Below are 18,778 nucleotides of genomic sequence, written 5' to 3' on the forward strand. Positions count from 1 at the left end.
TGTACTAATGAGTTGTAAGAACTTGAACTAATGCATTTAACTGACGACTGATAGTAAAAATGGATATTGTACATATATAGCAATATATATTAATATCAAACCTTATCAACACTTTATTCATTCTTATTTTTATCTTCAAAATAAATATTTATATTTAGATGTAAACTGTCGAGTCACTAGTGGTATGAATCTCATCGATAAATCTATATCATCATCACCACATTCATTGCATTTAAGATCTTCACCATCTTCGATCGTTCCCAACACAATGCATAATAATAATAGTATTAATAATGATATTAGTGGTAATACTACTAATAATAATGGTACTACTACTGTTGGATTGAATGAACACTTAATGAAATATACATATGACCATGATTTAAATAGTATTAAATTTCAATTTACTATTCAATTACCAGAATGTCATAGATCATTATCTAATGCTAAAATGAATTCTTACATCACACCAACATCATTAATGAATACAGATTTTATTACAGATAATAAAAGGAATACTACTACTATTCATGATACTACTACTACTAATAATAATAACAATAATGATACTACTCATAATTACTTATTGGATTATACAGATTTAGATAATGATTATTTAAAAAATATTGATAATTCATTATATATAAATCATATATTACATAAAATATTCAATAGTAATCATACAGAATTTATGCATTTAGAATTACCCAATAAAGAGGAAAGATTAGCATTTTTTACATCAGTTATTATTAAATGGCCTCAATTAACATCAATGGAATTATTAGATATACGTGATAATAAATCGATTATTCAACAATTATCTAATACACAAATGTATGTTCATATTAATATTCTGTTTTGTGTTTATTTGTTGTAAAGTAATATGAAATTTTCCCGAAGTGTTTGAATAATTGGATATATTATCTGAATTCATGTTTAATGAATGAGAATTGGGATGAAGTTCTGTATACACCTTTGCGGAGCCGGGAATGAAGTCATTAGTTGGTGTGGTGTCGGATACAGGAAGGATATGTTGAGTGAAGTGTTCGGTCGGGGCGACGTTATGTGTAGCAGTCGCTGCCGACGGTGAGATGCGGGACATCCTGATGAATGCCAGGTGGACATCAGAGTAAGATGATCGGCAGGTCTATAGAGCTATGGAGTTTATCGCACCGGCGGAATTGATATACCGACCGGTAGCGTGGCACTGCGAGCAGAACAACTGAAAAAATGATCGTTTAAAGGGGGGACTAGTGTAGTGCATATAGGTAGTATGTAACGCTAATTGGAAGTGGAATGCCTGGCAGCAGAACATTAAGAAGATTGAATCGAAGAGAATAGGAAGGAAAACAGAGCTATTGCAGTAACAACAGAAATGAATGAATCATGAATCACGTAAAGAACCACTGAAGGAAGATTTGCAAATAATGTATTTAATGTAGCTTTCATATTTTACGAAGATACCGTAATTTTGCATTAAACGATAAGTTGGTTTTCCCCAACTGAGTTCTCATTCATTACATAAGTACTAGGTAGGTATTAGGTGTACTTCATAGAATGAGTGAAATATGCATTTAATCATTAGTAGGTTACTGAATTTGACTGTCCAGTATTATTATCATCACGGAAAACGAATGTCTGGCCCTTAAACCGGATTAGTGGGTACGGTGGATCCACTTAGAAGAGTTGGTAAACCAATGGTGTACATGGATTACAGGATCATGAGGGAAGAAATGGCGCATGAAGCTCTTGTTAGTCACTGACTACCATGGGACTTCATTTCATGACGTTGGCGCATTGTCTTGTGGATTAGATTACCCTATCAGCGGCTCGGGGAGTAGCTCCTTGTTTTTGTTTAGTCATCCGGGTAATATCCTAGCTCTCACACAAATTTTGTAATGCGCATATTTATTTTGATCCTCCTTAGTTTATGTGTTCATATAAACAAATAAGTAAATACTTGACACCCGTTTGGTCCTAGTGTAAAACATGACAATATGCAGGAGATATGTATTTATTGCGAAGTCACAAAGTATTTAAATAATACATATACCTAGCCTTCAATCGGCCATTTGCATCTTCCGGTGTGTTCTATAATCTGAACTGTGTTCTCCACTGGTCTCCAAGTGACCTGTCAAGACTGTGCTTTTGATGCACTGAAACTTTTCACTCTGTCCAACAATGTTGTAAGTTCGACACCGCGTTCTGCTACATACTATTTACATACATCCTTGTCAGTAACGTCCACTACACTAGTCTGTATCTCAACAGAATTAACTAGCAAGTCTTATTAAGATAAACACAGATCGTACATTTATATACTGGACTAAGTACATATTCTACTTCCACCAATAGCGTGCTTCGTCTAAAGTTTCTGAGCCGCCGTTCAATCTTGAGGTGGCACTGAGCCCTTTGGTTTCTACTAAGGTACACGGTATGCAAAGACTCGCAGAGCCTAGTACGTCAAGTTAATAATGCTAGTTAAGCATAAAATCTCAGTAAACCTATTTGATGAATATTCACAGCTGTCAAATGACTTTGTTAACTTCAGAATTGTTCATCTGACGGTTTGATTCTATACACGTGTATTTAACGTTTGGACGTCTGGTTTTAATAGTTATAGAGTTATGTAACTTTTTGATATTAACTCACTTACCAACTACAAATTTCTGTACTTAACTTCCAGCCACTACTATGTGTAAGGCTCGAGATGCTACTAAGTCATTCAAGCCTGACTCAGACGGAATGGAATTCGAACTTGGTATTTAGTGGTTGTAGATCGAATGACTTAACTATTAAGCCACATCTCTACCTGATGATAGATATATACCCATATGAGAATCTAACATATATAAGCAAATACTTCCATTGGTAAAAGCCTGGGATGCTTTTAACACCGTGGTTGATATTTGAACAGCCACCAACAACTAACCCAATTCACCTTCTGAGAGCCGATGAAAACTCTGGAGTCTAATATTTTTCTTCAACTATATCGAATACGGTCTCTCAATATTATAAATATTTATTCACCCATCAATACATTAACTCATTTTTCCTTCCTCACTTCTTTTTTTTCTGTTTGTTACAGACCTAGTCCACAACCAGCTGTTGAAAAAGATGATGATGATGTTTCAGGAAAGTATAAAAATGATCGTTATCCAGTAAATCTTTCCCCTGAAGAATTAGCTATTATTGAATCTAGGGAAATGCAATTATTTCGTCGTCTTCGACAAATTCTACGTAGAGTTGTTGCACATTTAGCAAGTTTTCGTCGTTTCACCGTATTCACTAGACCAGTTCAATTAGATGAAGCACCGGATTATTATGATGTTATTAAACAACCAATGGATTTAGGTCTTATACGTGATAAAATTGATTCACATCAATATACTAACGTAACTGATTTCATGAAGGTAATTCTGAGTGTTTTTTTGTTTTATTTTCCAAAAGTTTAAAATTTTTATTTATAGTACGTGTTGAATATATCGAAGCGTCCCAATTGTGAGACGCACGAAATCGAATTTCACAGATGTACTATTTGTCTGAAAAAGCGGTTGTTTATGTACTTCAACTTGTGAGTTGTCTGTGACGTTCTCCGCGTCTTTTTGTCTGAAATAAAAAGGTACTTCGATAGTATAAATGACAGCCGTTAGCTGTTTCTATGCTTGATAACGGTTAGCCAACAAGCAAAAATTGTCCATACACGTAGAAATTGCTAGGAATACAACTATTTACTGAATATTAATAAGTAGTATGAAACTACACGAAAGTTTTGAAGGGAAGTAAATAAGGACGGAGAACGTAAAACAGACTTAACAGTACATTTATCAGGGATCAATTGAGGCTAGACTTGTATCTCGTCGAATACCAGTTTAGTTGTCTAAAGATCAAACGTTCTTTCATATCATCGGAGGTCTTGTGTTCAATTCCTAGTTGCTAAGTCGTGGGTACGCACTACTGAGGAGTTCTATACGAGGTCGAAACGGTTATTTAGTGCTTCTAGGTTCCGAATGGTTGTTCAAATTAGATCGGTTCATGATTTCTATGATAACTACCATACTCAACTAAGATGATTTACTCCAAAGTTACACACTGAAAAGTGTGCGTCGTGCATCAATAATAACGGATACTAATAAGGGCAATCTCGATCTTCTTCACTGATCTTTATCACTCACTTTAACTTGTCCTGGTACCTCTTGGTACTTTTTTCTACTGTCAATAGATGCGTACAACAATCCGTTCGATTTTTAAGTCTTTTAAAACGTTCCTTGTTTAGAGCATCTATGAATGTTGACGTGCTTGGATGAACAACACCAATTAGTTAATAAAAACATGTTAACACCTCTGTTGAAAAGTGTCTAAAGGTTAATGGTTATCCATGGAAGGTAATCAGTAAATATGAGAGGATAATAATGATAGTAACGGAGTGTGCCACAATGAACAAAAAATCTGATTTCACTCGACTTGGTTTAATATATACTGAAGTATCTGGCAAGGTTGAGCATAGACTAAGGGTTTAATTTAAAAAGACTTGTCCAGCAGCAAAAGTAGTCTCAATATATCAAACAGGGTGCTCGTTTAGACCTTCAAATGTGGATAAGTACTCACCTTATGTTACCTCCAGTTGTGTATCCCAATTCATGTGTGGGTGTTGAAGCACATACATTGAGAGAGCAAAAAGGAAAGTTATTGTTCACTCACTTTTATACACACACTCATTGGAGGACACCGCTACAATGAGTTCACTAACACAGTTTCTGCACAACCTGAAAAAAGCGTTTACTCACAAATGTCAAATGACTTTCGATGTATTTGTTACGTTTATCCCACCATTTTTCTTACCGTTTCGAAACCTCAACATGTTGTTCAAAAGTACAAATTCAATAACATGTCATTTAGCAAATTATCCTTATACTATGGCTTATCATAAAAAGTTATTAAATTGCAGTTTGGTTTGTTTTTTTTTCTTCGCATTTATTTTTGTCTGCATACTTTTACAAGGATGTAGAATTAGTCTATCTGAATGCATTGGAATATAATCCACCGAATATACCACGAAGTCGAGATATTCGTTCTAGGGCATCTGAATTTTGGGATGAAGCATGTTTACGCATGGAAGAAGAATTGCAACCTGTTGATTTGAATGAATTATGTGAAGAGGTATGTATATCACAATTGTTATTGCTTCTGTCTGTACTCCATAGCACACTACATTACAATCATTTACTAATCATTAAAAATCTTAAATGATATACCAGTAAAATATAGTTTTTTTTACTGGTAGTTTTCAGTCGATTAGGTAGTTAGGGTTAGTCGACAGGAAGTCCTGCTCAATCTAAGTGTCGTGTTGTTTGAGAAACATTCATGAGAAATACAGGAGCACTTGAGGTGGGTTTAGCGTCCGCTTTAAGATTTGAACACGTGTCATCCAGCTTCACATTTTGATAAGGTGTTACTACTGAGCTGTTTGATTGTTGACTACTCTACGGAAGGGTTGAGTTGTTTACACTTGATTAGTTACTGAGCATTGTCATGTTTATTTCATATCTTCAGTGCTGATGGGATTCTGTCAGTGAATTTTCAATGTAGCTACCAAACTGAATGACTCGTGTGGTGTGTTGAGATGTTAGTAGCATTGTATAAGTTACATAGATTTTTACTGAAACACACTAAGAACTTTCTCCTCAATTTGTTTCTTTATAGATTGCCAACTATGCGTACTTTTCTTTAAAGTTGTTGTTTACGTGTGTGTGTGCTGAATTTAATGTATGCGTTTAAATTGCAATTGATTGTAGGCAACTCAAGCACGTGCAGCACGTTTGTCTCATGCCCAACTAACTAAAACTTCTTCGACCTCGGTGCGTCATTCAAAAGTCAAAGGATCAGAGCATCAGTGCTTCAAGGGGACGGATCAAACATCTCAAGGGACTGGTGTGAAGCCATCATTACCTCTTCCACAAGGTTATCGTTATAGTCGGAGGTTGCATGTAAGTGTGAAGATAGTGATCCTAATGGGATAAAAAATGGGAAATGTAATGATTTATAAATTGGCTTATTTAAGATCTTTAGAGAACTTTTGTATGCAAGTTTTTTGATCTTCTCTTGCCTTTTGTTGGTCCTTACATTATTGATGGATATATTAGTTATTCATGAGAAAATTACCCTATGATCCTGACATTACTCTATTATGCCTGGCGATACGCAACCGCTGGGCACAACCCATAAGTGTGATGATGTGCTCTGGCTTGGGCTTCCAAGGCCACTACCATCTTGAGTGTCATACAGTTGTGTTTTCCACGCATTATACATGCCATCCGAATTGGACACCACCAATCCGCCAAGAGCAACTTCGTGAATTCAACGAGATGAATCGTTGAAACCGTCGGATTGGAATGATTGTATATAAATGGACTCAATACCAATTCCACTATCGCTCACACGAGCATAAAAATAACTAACAACCTTGTCGTATGGTGATCGCAGCCTTTGTCGTACTTGCTTACTTTTCAGTCTCTGTTTTACATACCAAGCCGATCTGGCCCACATACTGAAGTTTCGGTATGACACTGCTTTAGTACCGCCATTCGTTGAATTGCTGATAATGGAGAGTCCATGATCTTCCTTAACCCAGTCATCGTAATTATAGGTTTTTGTATAACACCATGATAATTGAACCATATACCTAGGTACGCAAAATAATCAGTCACACTGATAGGGTATAAAGAAAACCCCCCAATCTCATAGGTCTGATAAACGACACAGTCTTCGCCGTTAGCCGTCAACTTTAGGCTACTTAGTGATTTCTATAAGATCATCATGCAGTCAGTGATGAACTTGTGCAAAAATTAGATTTAGATAAACTTTTGTTTATCCCCCTTTACATTCAGGGTGAATCACCTATTCTAGAACTCAGTGATATTCTTCAATTACAGTCATCGAACAGGCGTCGTCGTACGACTTCATCTAATTCTTCTTTAAAAAGTCCATCAAAGTTACAATCAAGTGAATTAGACTGTGATATTGATACATGGTCATCTCCCGGAGTAAGTTAACAAGTAAATTGTGACTTTTGAGTTATTCTTTTTTATGTATTTTTCCATGATTTAAAACAACTCAAGAAATCTTTCTAACAATGAAATAAAGGATTTGTGGAGGTGCTCATGTTAACTAACTCGAATAGTAGCGTGATGTGAGCTGCTTATATCCACATAAGTAGTATATAATGATAGTCAGGAATAAAATGTATTTCGGTAAAAGATCGAGAAGGACTCACTTTCTCTTTCTGTTATGAGAAAGCATCATCATTCAAGATGCTCATTATTTGAGGGTAACACCTTACTTCTGTCACACCCTTAAACCTTAGGATTGATTCTTTTATAGTTACCATCCTCCAACCTACGCACTTGACATCATAAGACCCAAAGGAACGAGTGTTGTAGTTCTATTACGTCATCGCTGTTGAGAATCCAAATAATCACTCCAAGGTTAAAAAAATTAGAGTATAACTCGTCTTCACATTTAATATATTATTAAAAACAATGACTGATAGAAAATCCATTCCTGAATATATCAACAACAGGATGTAAATATCATACCCATCGAACAAATTCATGGTTATTTATACTCCTTAGCCTAATGTGTACCGTAAATCTAACGGACGAGTCTTATACATGGGAAAAAGATGCGCATTATGAATTCCGCTGCTATTCGACATATATCTCTTCTTAGTGGATTAATTTCCCACTATTAACTATAAACCTCTTTTTGGACGTTTGTGTATGTGTATGACATTTTTATTCACTTATATATCGTAGTTTTCTCTTTTCTTATTCAATTAAACAGCCTACTTTGATAAAATCATTTGAAGAAAATGAATCTGAACCTTCTCAATTGACATCTAATGAACAGTGTATGTTTTACTCAGTAATTATTATTATTATTATTATTATTATTATTATTATTATTATTAATCACTGGTTACAGAATAGATCAACTCAATTGTAACCAGGTGGATGTCCATGTATTAGGGCTTTTATGCTGTAAATGTATATTGTATTTGTGATAGTATTGACAGTCGAACTTCTTTGAGAAAAGCGCAGATGTTATCATTTCATATCATACTACCTTAATGTGAATACTGGTTATATAGGCCAGGTATTTGTGTGTTGATCCATCACTACTTCCCACTTGAGGTCCTAGATATAATGATGTCATACAATGACTTATAACGTTATCAAGACGTGTTTATTTATTTATTTATTTGAACACATAAATATTGGTACAAGAGAGCGCCAATATATATGCGCCACATAAAACAATGAGAATTCGAAGAGAAATAGGAAAAAAAGAGAACAATAACGAAGAGATTGGTGTAAGGTAGTGTGGTAGTAATGAGGGAACGCAAAGGTTCACTCAGAAGAAATCTTTCAGATAAGGGAGACACAACCACTTTTTATGAAGAAAGTAAAAGAAGGTTACAGCAGGATCGCCACTGGCTTCTGTTCTGATAACGTCTCTAGCCACTGTCGTGAAGGACCGACAGAAGCCAGCCCTTTGCAACTTTCTTTCATGCCACGACACCATGTCATGCACTGACCACCTCTCCGCTTCTTCCAACCAGTCCCAGAGTCGGCAAATAATGCACGACGTGGAATTCTCTGGAACGACATTCGTAGAACATGTCCAAGCCAACGAAGTCGATGTTTCAAGATGGTGACACCAATTGAATTATCATCTCTGTGCCCGAACACACGATGCCGAACCTCTGCATTACTGACATGGTGTTGCCACTGAATGTCAGCAATCCTTCGGAGACAACGATGATCGAACACAGAGAGTCGTCTAACGTCCTCAACTCGGAGAGACCAGGTTTCACAAGCATAGAGCAAAACTGCTCTCACCGACGCGTTGTAGATCCGACCTTTTACATCCAGATTAGCATCACGAAGGCGCCAAAGGTGGCCCAGATTGGCATAAGCCGCTCTGGCTTTCACTATACGTGCATTGATCTCATCACTCACACCCCCACCAGCACTTATGCAACTACCTAGATACACGAACTTCTCGACTACGTCTATCTGCTCACCATCCAGGGTGAGTACAGGATTGGAATCCTGCCAGTCTTGTAGGAGTACTTTGCACTTCGAAGGTGCAAAGCACATACCATATCTACGGACATTGATTGTCAACTGATTAAGTGCGGATTGCATGCTTTGGGCATTATCGCACAGTAAGACAATATCGTCCGCATACTCAAGGTCGAGAAGTCTTTCTCCAGGCAACAGATCCACACCACCATTACTTACATTCATCAGAGCTGTTTCTAGAATGTCATCGATGGCAAAGTTGAAGAGGAATGGTGAGATTGGGCAACCCTGCGTAACCCCACTGCTCGAACGGAACAATGGAGAGAGGTGGTTGTATGCCCTCACTCTGCCTGAGGTGTTTTTATATAGGGCTTTTAGGATGTTAATAAACTTCTCAGGCACACCCTTCTTCAATATACAATCCCAGAGAACAGCCCTGTCCAACGAATCGAAGGCAGCCCTGATGTCAAGAAACACTACGATTGTTGGCCTTTGATAAGTATGGCGGTGTTCTAACATTTGGCGTGACTTTGAATAAAAGAGTCAGTAGCAGTATTTATTAGCACAATAATTTTCAAGCCTTCTTTAATATTGCGTCAGTACTCTTAGTTAGAATTTATGGTTACTAATTGTTGGGATGATCTAGGAAACTCCTCGAAAAAAGCCAAGAAAGGCTCTGAAAACACTGAGAAGCATCTTATCCAATAAGTATTCACTAGAAGTCACATGTCGAATTTTTGATTGGAGAATTACTTATTTTATGTTTATTAGCATTCCAGAATTTTTCGAAAATCCAAGGCCAACTAAAATACCTTACAAACTAGATTTTTCGCACATAAACGAACCTTTGGTATATAAAGCGTTTCTTCCATATCTCGCATCTTTTCTCCCGTGTTTAAGTTGTTTTGTAAATCTAGTCTAGTGGTTACTAGAAGAGCTTGAGAACCGAATCTAACGTTCACTTAGAAGACTTATCACTAATCATTTCAAATTAGTCTAAAACATGCATGTTAATTACAATAATTCTATCGTTGTAAAAATAGGTAACTCCATTTTGTTTTTAGTTTATGGGTTGTGGAGATTGTTAGGTTTTTGATTGAGATCGTGAACCGATTGATGTTAGACCATCATTGAAAACCTGGAAGCACTGGACGGCCGTTTCATCCAATTGTAGGACTCCTCAGTAAAGTGCGCATCCACGATCTCGCTCTCGGGATTCGAACCCAAGGCCTTCCGTCTTTGGTGAGAAGCCGTGACCAGGGCAGCTAACCCGTGTCGGCTAGAAAGAGGTGTCTACCTCAGTACAATGGAAGATAGTCGCGCAACTTCGTGGACTGGTTGAGGTTAGACATTAACACCGTTTGGTTTTCATGGATAACAAGTGAACCAATGCAAAATACGATTACATCACTTTTAGTAAACTCTATGCCTTATCATACTCTTAGAATATCATCAGATAAAAACTGAATTATGATTATAAATTATAACTATGTACAATAAAACCATGAGCGGCCTATGCTCCTTCACGAGGAGTAACAGGCGTAAGTAAGTAAGTAAGTACAATAAAACCACAACTCATCATATATATATGTTATTAACCAATCATATTGGAGAACCGATTAAGCACTTTATGCTGATTGGTCCACTGAACGAGTAAATTAACCAATAAGATGATTTGTAGGTCATATCGTCACATAAGTCATAGTCGGGGCTGGAGAAACATCTGATTGATAACCTATCCCAACTGATACAAGTATTATATATTATACTATCGTGGCAATTTGAACAACTGGATTTTTCCAAGATTGTTTTTTTCTTGGTTAATAAATTTATCAGTTTATTTGTTTATTATAATTATTTTTTCCAGCGTCAAATTTATTTAAATCACCACTTTCTGAAGATTCATATCATCGACCACGATCCAGTCCAAAATCTCATGATGATCAATTATTTAATCGAACACCATCACCTACTCTTAATATTACTGCCAATACTAATACTAGTACTACTACTCCTACTCCTATTCCTACTAGTACTTGTACACCAATCCAAGTGGATTTGAAAAAGTTAAATCATTTCCTTAATGAAATTGTTCTACAAACTGATGGTTGGCCAACATTACAACTGATCAATTTACATACAGATTTTTCTAATTTAATATTTTGTAAATATGCACATGTTACTGATAGAATGTCATTGTCAGATGTAAGTTTACTTTTTTTAAAAAAATCTTTGTATGGGGTGCTTAAAATCTCATTTGGTAGTGATTAGCTTTTTGAAATCACACTAAATTCGATTCATTGGCACTTTAGTAGTGTATTAAGTGATTAAAAGTAGGTCACAGGAAACTGTGGTAGACATCGGTTTCATAGTAGTTGGTATTCATCAGGATAGAGCACTTTATGTCTCAAGGGAATTGATAGACCTAAATCAAGGAGATGCATGAAACGAAGCTCCGATTACAGGTATCTTTAAGTAACTCACCCATAGTAGTGTCAACTCAATTTTTGAATGAAAAACTTACTAAAAGCATTGGGTAATAATTCTAGTCAATTACAACCAACTTGGTATCCATCATACGTGTTCATCTGTACAAGTTGTCATGCCATGCATTAGCAGAGCATAGTGAAATTAACAACACGTATATAAAAGGAGTTAAATTAATATTATAACATATATAACCATCTGAAAAATAACACATGCAGAATCTCGTCTTATAGAAGCGAGTGAGGGAGAATATATTTTTCATTTTACCCATATCACTCAAATTGTTTATCTAACCATTAATTACAATTATCATCCTACTTTGAATCCATATTTAATTTGCATTTTGTGATAATTATACATCATTAGATACCGGCGCTACGAAACTTCAGTGTCCTAGATTCAACCTAGTGTGTTTGTTAATCAGTATGATATCTCCACATTTTCTCTGTCATAAAATATAATGAATCAGTTTGTGTTTCATGTGCAAATCTCCTAGATATAACCATTTTACTAATCACGCGTTTAAAATTATATTCGACTGTTAGCGTATGTGGAACGCTAAATACTGCCAGATTGTTTATTATTTTTTTATTTAAACACCAAATATATTTGCGCAACACTTCATCATTCGATTTATGTAAAGGGTCGGATGCGGCCCGGACCCGCATTGGCATTGGCTGTGTACGCGTGGTCATGTTAGAGCATCTCGAGAGGGATAGATGATTCACACCACCCTTGACCATACCAGGTACTGCCAGATAGGTGGCGGTTCAGTTGTCAATATAAATGCTGTGATGGGAATGTGTATTCAGTTGATATAGAGTCCAGATTACATGACGTAGCGTTTATTTTAGGTTTCACATCTAGAGATAATCTATTAAATATGAAACAGTCATCCAGGAGCGTCAGGAATTTTGTTCTTAAAAATAATCCATCTTGTTTAAAATTTGGTTTAGTTTTTGTTTTTCTCGGCTGATGTTATCCACATGTTTTTCTCAATGTTCACTGGTTACTCAACACTGCATGCTTGTTGATTCTTCTGCTTGTTTCTAAAGCCTTATTAACCAGTTTACTGATATACACTACACTGATGTATGATGATGTTTAAAGATGAAATTTCCGATGTATGGAAAAAGGATTTCTACTACTACTACTACCTACTTATTAAGGATTAAGAAATGTGACGAATAACCCCAACAGTTTTTTATATATTAATAGTTGAATTCATAAGTCTATTTAATCTAGCCCACCATTGAAAAATTGAAAGCACTGAACGGCTGTTTCGTCCTAGCATAGGACTCCTTAGCAGTACGCACCCATGATTCCGCACAAGGGAATTGAATTGAGGACATCTGGTTTCGCTCTCGAACGCTTAATCTCTAGACCACTGAGCCGGCATTCACCCTTATCTTCAGTACCGTCCAGTGCTTTTACGTTGTCTAGTTTGAATCGATTCATGAGTTCAACTATCATAATTATTTTTAGTAGTTAAGATCATGAATTAATTGAAGCTACACAACCATGGAAAACGTGGAAGCACCAGACGGTGGTTTTGTCCTATTATGGGACTCCTCAGCAATGTGCATTCACGATCCCACCTCTCGGGATTCAAACCCAGGTCCTATTGGTTTCACGCTCGAACGCTTAGTCTCTAGACTATTGAGCCGATACATCCGCCATTGTCTTCAGTGAGTTACTATCTCACAACAGATCCGGTCGAACTCTACTGGTCATGGTTTCTCACTAGAACTTCAGGATATACCTCTTGAAGCCAGTCACCAGTGATCATATATACGTATACATATACTTGTATAGTTTATTTTAATACATGTTGTAATTGTTTTATTTCTATTATCTTTTTTCCTTTTCTTTTTCTTGACTATTGATGAATTTTTTAGGATTTTGAGAAGATATTTGCAATTTATCAAAATGCACACTTCTAATTCTCCATAATACACATACCATATTTAGGTGTTTTCTCAATTCATTATATTAATATTATTATGTTAACATTTGTAAACCTCAGGTAGGTTTAGGTTATTCTATATTTCTATTTGTACATTGGCATTACCAATACTAGATATAATGGCATATATATATATATATATCATCATCATATGTGGGCAGCTTTATCATTCTCTAATACTTCCCCATCATGATCACTATCATGTCCACATTCTTCTTTTGATTATATTCTTCTTGTTATTGTTTTGCTCTGCTCTCCTTCTCCCCCCTTTTTTTTGCTAATAAGATGTTTTGTTTTGATACAATGAATTAATAAATAGTTTTTGTGTAATGCTTCTTATTTCTTTTTTACTTGTCCTCAATGTGTGAATAGGCGTTTTATATGTTAAATAGTTATATTTATTTCTTATTTGTAACCATGTTAGGTATTATTATTATTATTATGACTTTTACTAGTGTTATTCTCTTGTTATAATGCATCTATTATTAAACTTATTAATAAATAAGAAGAGAAAGCTGGTTCCCCAAACATAGACACATAACAACGACAACAACAACTACACACACCCTCCCCAAACAAAGTAAGTTTTATATGAAAGTTTATTGCATTTTCTTTTCATTCGTTTTTGTTTTGTCTCCTTGTGTAACACGAGTTACTACACATTTCCTCTTTTTTTTTCTTCTTCTTCTTGTTCTTCCCTCTTTGAATCAACCCTCAATTCCAAGTGTACCTGTCTGCCTGTCTGTCTATCTATCAGTTTGTCTTTCTCTCTTACTCATTGTTACTATGCATATAGTTTATTTAAGGGATATATTATTCATCTGAAAAATGTGTACAATCTTATTCTTATTCTTTTATTATCAATTATTTTTTAGAATATTTCGCTATTGCGTAACACTATTACATAATACCACTATTACTTAATAGTAATAATATTGAATTCTATATTGGGAATATATATATATTATTTAGGTATAAGCTCCCCCTCTCTTTGAATTTGTTTTTGTCCTATCTGTTTCTATCTATCTATATGTGTATATGTATATGTATTGTAGGTAATTTTCTCAATTATTGATTTATTGTGAACTTTGTTCTCATTAAGCACTTTATATTAATTTATGAACCAAAAAGAAGAAAAAAAAGAACGAAAAGAAAAACAAGCCAGCAACCAATTATTAGTAATTTTATATTAATATAAAAATAGGTATTATTCAATTCTTTTTTTTAGGTGAATTTTTCTTTCTTTTGTACTTTGACAATAATTAAATGTTGATTACGTAATCATTGTTGTTGTTGTTGTTGTTGTTACCAGTGATAATAATAATAATAATCATTATTATTATGATGATGATGATTGTTACTACCATGAATTTGTTAATTGTTTCATCAAAAGAATGATAATGAATTTTTGTGAACATTTTTCTATGTTTTCTCTTTATTTATTTATTTGAACACATGAATATTGATACAGAGGAGCACCGAATACATATACTGTCCGGGTGCCTCAACCGAAATATGTGGCTTTCTTAGTGGGCCACACCTGAACCCTTTGAATTCAAAGTCTAATCCACAAGGTAGTGAAGCAATGTAAAGAGATGTAATTTCATAGTAGCCGATGATCAACAATTGGTTCATACACTATTTGTTCCTTCAGGATACTGGAGTCCATGTTCACTAATGATGTGGAATTAGGGTTTTTTTTTACTCCTCAATGTCGACCGTCCGTATCCACTAACCCAGTTAAAACACCGAACATTCGATTTTAGTGCTCTCAATTTCGTAAACAATACCCAACCTGCGAAAACGAAGTGAGTGGGATTGGTTGTATACACGTGATTATGTAAGTGCATTTCGAGAGGGATGTCTGATTCACACGATTTTCGACTGTACCTGGGCACTTGTGGGCTGTTATTGACGAATCATGAATGAGACTGAACTACTTCATTTAATATGACAGTCAGTCAGTCAGCTACAACGTAGGACCAGGCACATATGTGCATCGGTCCAGGTTGCCATACCGCATTAGCACAGCAAGATGAACACCGGATTCATAGGAGTGGTTAGGTCAAAGGTTGCAATAAGGATATAGTATAGGAAGAAAGAATTAGTTCGTAGAAAGAAAGATATGAAGTGATTTTAATCTCTTAGTTTAAGGGAAGACAGGGAGTGTATACACCGACGCCATTGTGATCGATTCTGAGCCATGTCACCAAGAGTCTCCAACCATTGGTTACGAAAGTAACGCGGACCCCAACCAAGTAGTCTACATCTACCAACATGGCTCAGACTAGAAGTTAGTGACTTCAGGCACTGATGCCACGTTTTGGTTTGGCCGCCCCTAACTTTCTTCCAACCATCCCCTACACCGGTTAGCATTGCACGTCGTGGTAATCGGTGTTCAGGCATACATAACACGTGGCCCAACCATCTCAGTCAATGAAGATTAACAACCTCATCAACTGATTTACCATCATTACCTAATACCCTGCGTCTAACCTCACTATTACTTACCCGGTGATCCCAACAGACGCCAGCAATATTTCTAAGGCATCTGTGGTCAAATACTAGTAGCTTACGGGTGTCTTCCACTCTTAAAGGCCATGTTTCGCTGCCGTAAAGTAAAACAGAACGGACTGCCGCGCAGTATACTCGTCCTTTTATTGATAGACGGATATCTCGCCTCCGCCAAAGGTGACGTAAGTTGGCAAAAGCCAAACGAGCTTTTCGAATCCGTGCTGAGATTTCGTCAGACACCAACCCATTAGGGCTGATCAGACTTCCAAGATAAGTGAAGTTGTCGACGCGTTCGACTACTTCACTCCCTATCCTTAGTTCAGGTGTTGACGCAGACCAGTCCTGAAGTAACAACTTGCATTTAGAGGGAGAGAAGCGCATCCCAAACATTCTGGCATTGTTGCTTAGTGCTACCAGAAGACTCTGCATTTTGTCAGCGTCTTCACCAAACAGGACTATGTCATCTGCGTATTCTAAGTCGATAAGTGGACCTCCTGGAAGGAGATCAATACCCGAGAATTCAGTCGACGAGAGTGTTATTTCCATCAATAGGTCTATGATGAAGTTAAACAAAAATGGAGAAAGCGGACAGCCTTGACGGACACCACTTGAAGTTGCAAAAGTAGATGACAGTTCGCCATAAGCTCTGACTCGACTAGTAGTGTTCGAGTAAAGAGCCTTCACAAGGTTTATGTACTTCTGAGGTACGCCTTTCAATGACAGACACTGCCACAGAGTCTCGCGGTCTACAGAATCAAATGCTGCTTTTAAGTCAAGAAAGACCACCATCGTCGGACGCCGATAGGTGTGCCTGTGTTCTAGAACCTGACGAATGGTGAATATGTGGTCGATGCAGCCACGACCAGGTCTAAAGCCAGCTTGGTTCTCTCGAGTTTGTAGTTCACGAGTCTTAGTTAGGCGTTTGATAATTATCGAGGCCAGTATTTTAGATACTATGTTTGTTAAACTAATCCCTCTATGGTTGTCACAGGATGATTTTGACCCTTTCTTATATATTGGGACGATAAGTGATTGCGACCAGTCAGATGGGATAAAGTCTAATTCCCAGATCTTAGCTAAAATATTAGTCAACCTAATCGCTAAAATTGGGCCACCATCCTTAAAGACCTCTGGAGCCAATCCATCTGGACCAGCTGCCCTTCCTCGTTTCAGATTAACTATAGCCTTTTGAACTTCAGCAAGAGTTGGGGGACCTACTTCAATGTTCCATTCACACTGTCTGGGAATAGAGGGTAGTTGTACAGTAGCTGAAGGCCAGCTGAACTGTTCTCTAAAATGTTCCGCCCATCGTTCTAAACGCCTGGACTGGGAGCAGATGAGAGTATCGTCTTTTTCCGAAATGATCTCACTTACACTTGACTTATTAATTCCAGTTTCTTTTATTAGTCTGTAAAGCTGTCTTGTGTTCCCTATAGTCGCCGCCTTTTCCATCTCTTTTGCTTTCGTTACCCACCACTGCTCACGGTCGTACTTTAGACTTTTTCTTAACCTAGATCTGATTTGTTTTCGCTCTTCATCATGTTCAGAACCTGATGGGACGAGTTTACGAGAATCCATCAGTGTGACAGACCTTGAAGAAATCCACTGGTTCCTTGCAACTCTGTGGTTTAAGTCACTAATAGATGTCACTGCTGTTTCCACAGCTGATTGTATGCCCTTCCAAGCAACATCTGGGTCAGCCTCGTCTTCACAACTACCTAAGTGTGACCTCAGTTGTTCCTGGAACCTACTTTTGATTTTCTCGTTACTCAACTCAGTTCTGACGGGTCTTTTTAATGTGGCTTTTTTGCGTCCAGTGAGGCGCAAGCAGATGCGTGCCCGTATTAGGGCATGGTCGGAGTCCAAGCAGGTACTCCAGAATGAGCGACAATCTTGTACCGACCCTCTCCAACGATGACTGATGGCAATATGGTCTAATTGAGTCCATCGTTGGTTTGGTGTAGGGGGTCGCCATGTTAGACGATGTCTCTCCTTATGCTTAAAATTTGTGTTTGCTAAAAATAAACGATTGTCTGAGCATAGCTGCAGCAGACGATCACCATTATCTGTTCGCTGTGTCGGAACACTGAAATATCCACCTAAATGCCTTTCTGTTTGGTTTAAACTGCCTATCTGAGCATTAAAATCACCTGCTACGAGTACTATGTCTGAGCGTTTAGCTTTCTGAAGAAGTTCAAATAGCTTTCTGTAAAATTCATCTTTCACTTCATCTGAGCTGCAGTCAGTGGGAGCGTAGGCAGAAACGACAAAAAGGCAACGACGTGTGTCCCTATCCTCCCGATTTCTTACGTAGCCGTTCAGCCGAACGGCACATAAACGACTGTTGACGGGGATCCACTCTTACAGTGCTTGTTCCGCCCTCATGCTTAGTGCTATGCCTACACCTGCCAGTTCACGAGAACTTGCCATCGGGTCACCAGATACACGAAGGGTGTATCTTGTTGGCTCTCCGTTTTGCCGAGATGAGGTCAAGTGAATAACCACACTGGAATCCTGTATGCGTGTTTCGGAGACACAGCATACATCAATGGAAAGAGACTCTAGGGTTTTAGCCAAGGAAGCCTGCTGACCGATTTGACATAGGGTGCGTACGTTGAAGGCTCCAATGTGTAGTTTGGAGCGAGGTTTCAGTAGACCTGGGACAGTGTTTTGCGCACTAGAATCGTTGGCTATGGTGACACTTGAGGTGGAAGCCGAGAGAGGA

General features: G+C 37.2%; 1 protein-coding gene across 1 annotated transcript in view; it reads left to right on the plus strand.

Moving 5' to 3' along the window:
* Positions 1 to 15,768, plus strand: part of ATAD2B (ATPase AAA domain-containing protein 2B) — a 43,088-nt gene extending 27,320 nt beyond the window's left edge. Inside the window, exons 12-19 of the mRNA XM_051217156.1 lie at positions 159 to 834; positions 3,089 to 3,413; positions 5,002 to 5,160; positions 5,796 to 5,987; positions 6,888 to 7,043; positions 7,843 to 7,909; positions 10,954 to 11,291; positions 13,472 to 15,768. Coding sequence (XP_051065799.1) covers positions 159 to 834; positions 3,089 to 3,413; positions 5,002 to 5,160; positions 5,796 to 5,987; positions 6,888 to 7,043; positions 7,843 to 7,909; positions 10,954 to 11,291; positions 13,472 to 13,516 — 1,958 coding nt within the window. The 3' untranslated portion in view covers positions 13,517 to 15,768. The remainder of the gene's footprint in view (positions 1 to 158; positions 835 to 3,088; positions 3,414 to 5,001; positions 5,161 to 5,795; positions 5,988 to 6,887; positions 7,044 to 7,842; positions 7,910 to 10,953; positions 11,292 to 13,471) is intronic.
* Positions 15,769 to 18,778: the final 3,010 nt, after the last annotated feature.

Source organism: Schistosoma haematobium, chromosome 6, assembly GCF_000699445.3.
Source record: "Schistosoma haematobium chromosome 6, whole genome shotgun sequence".
Lineage (NCBI taxonomy): Eukaryota > Metazoa > Platyhelminthes > Trematoda > Strigeidida > Schistosomatidae > Schistosoma > Schistosoma haematobium.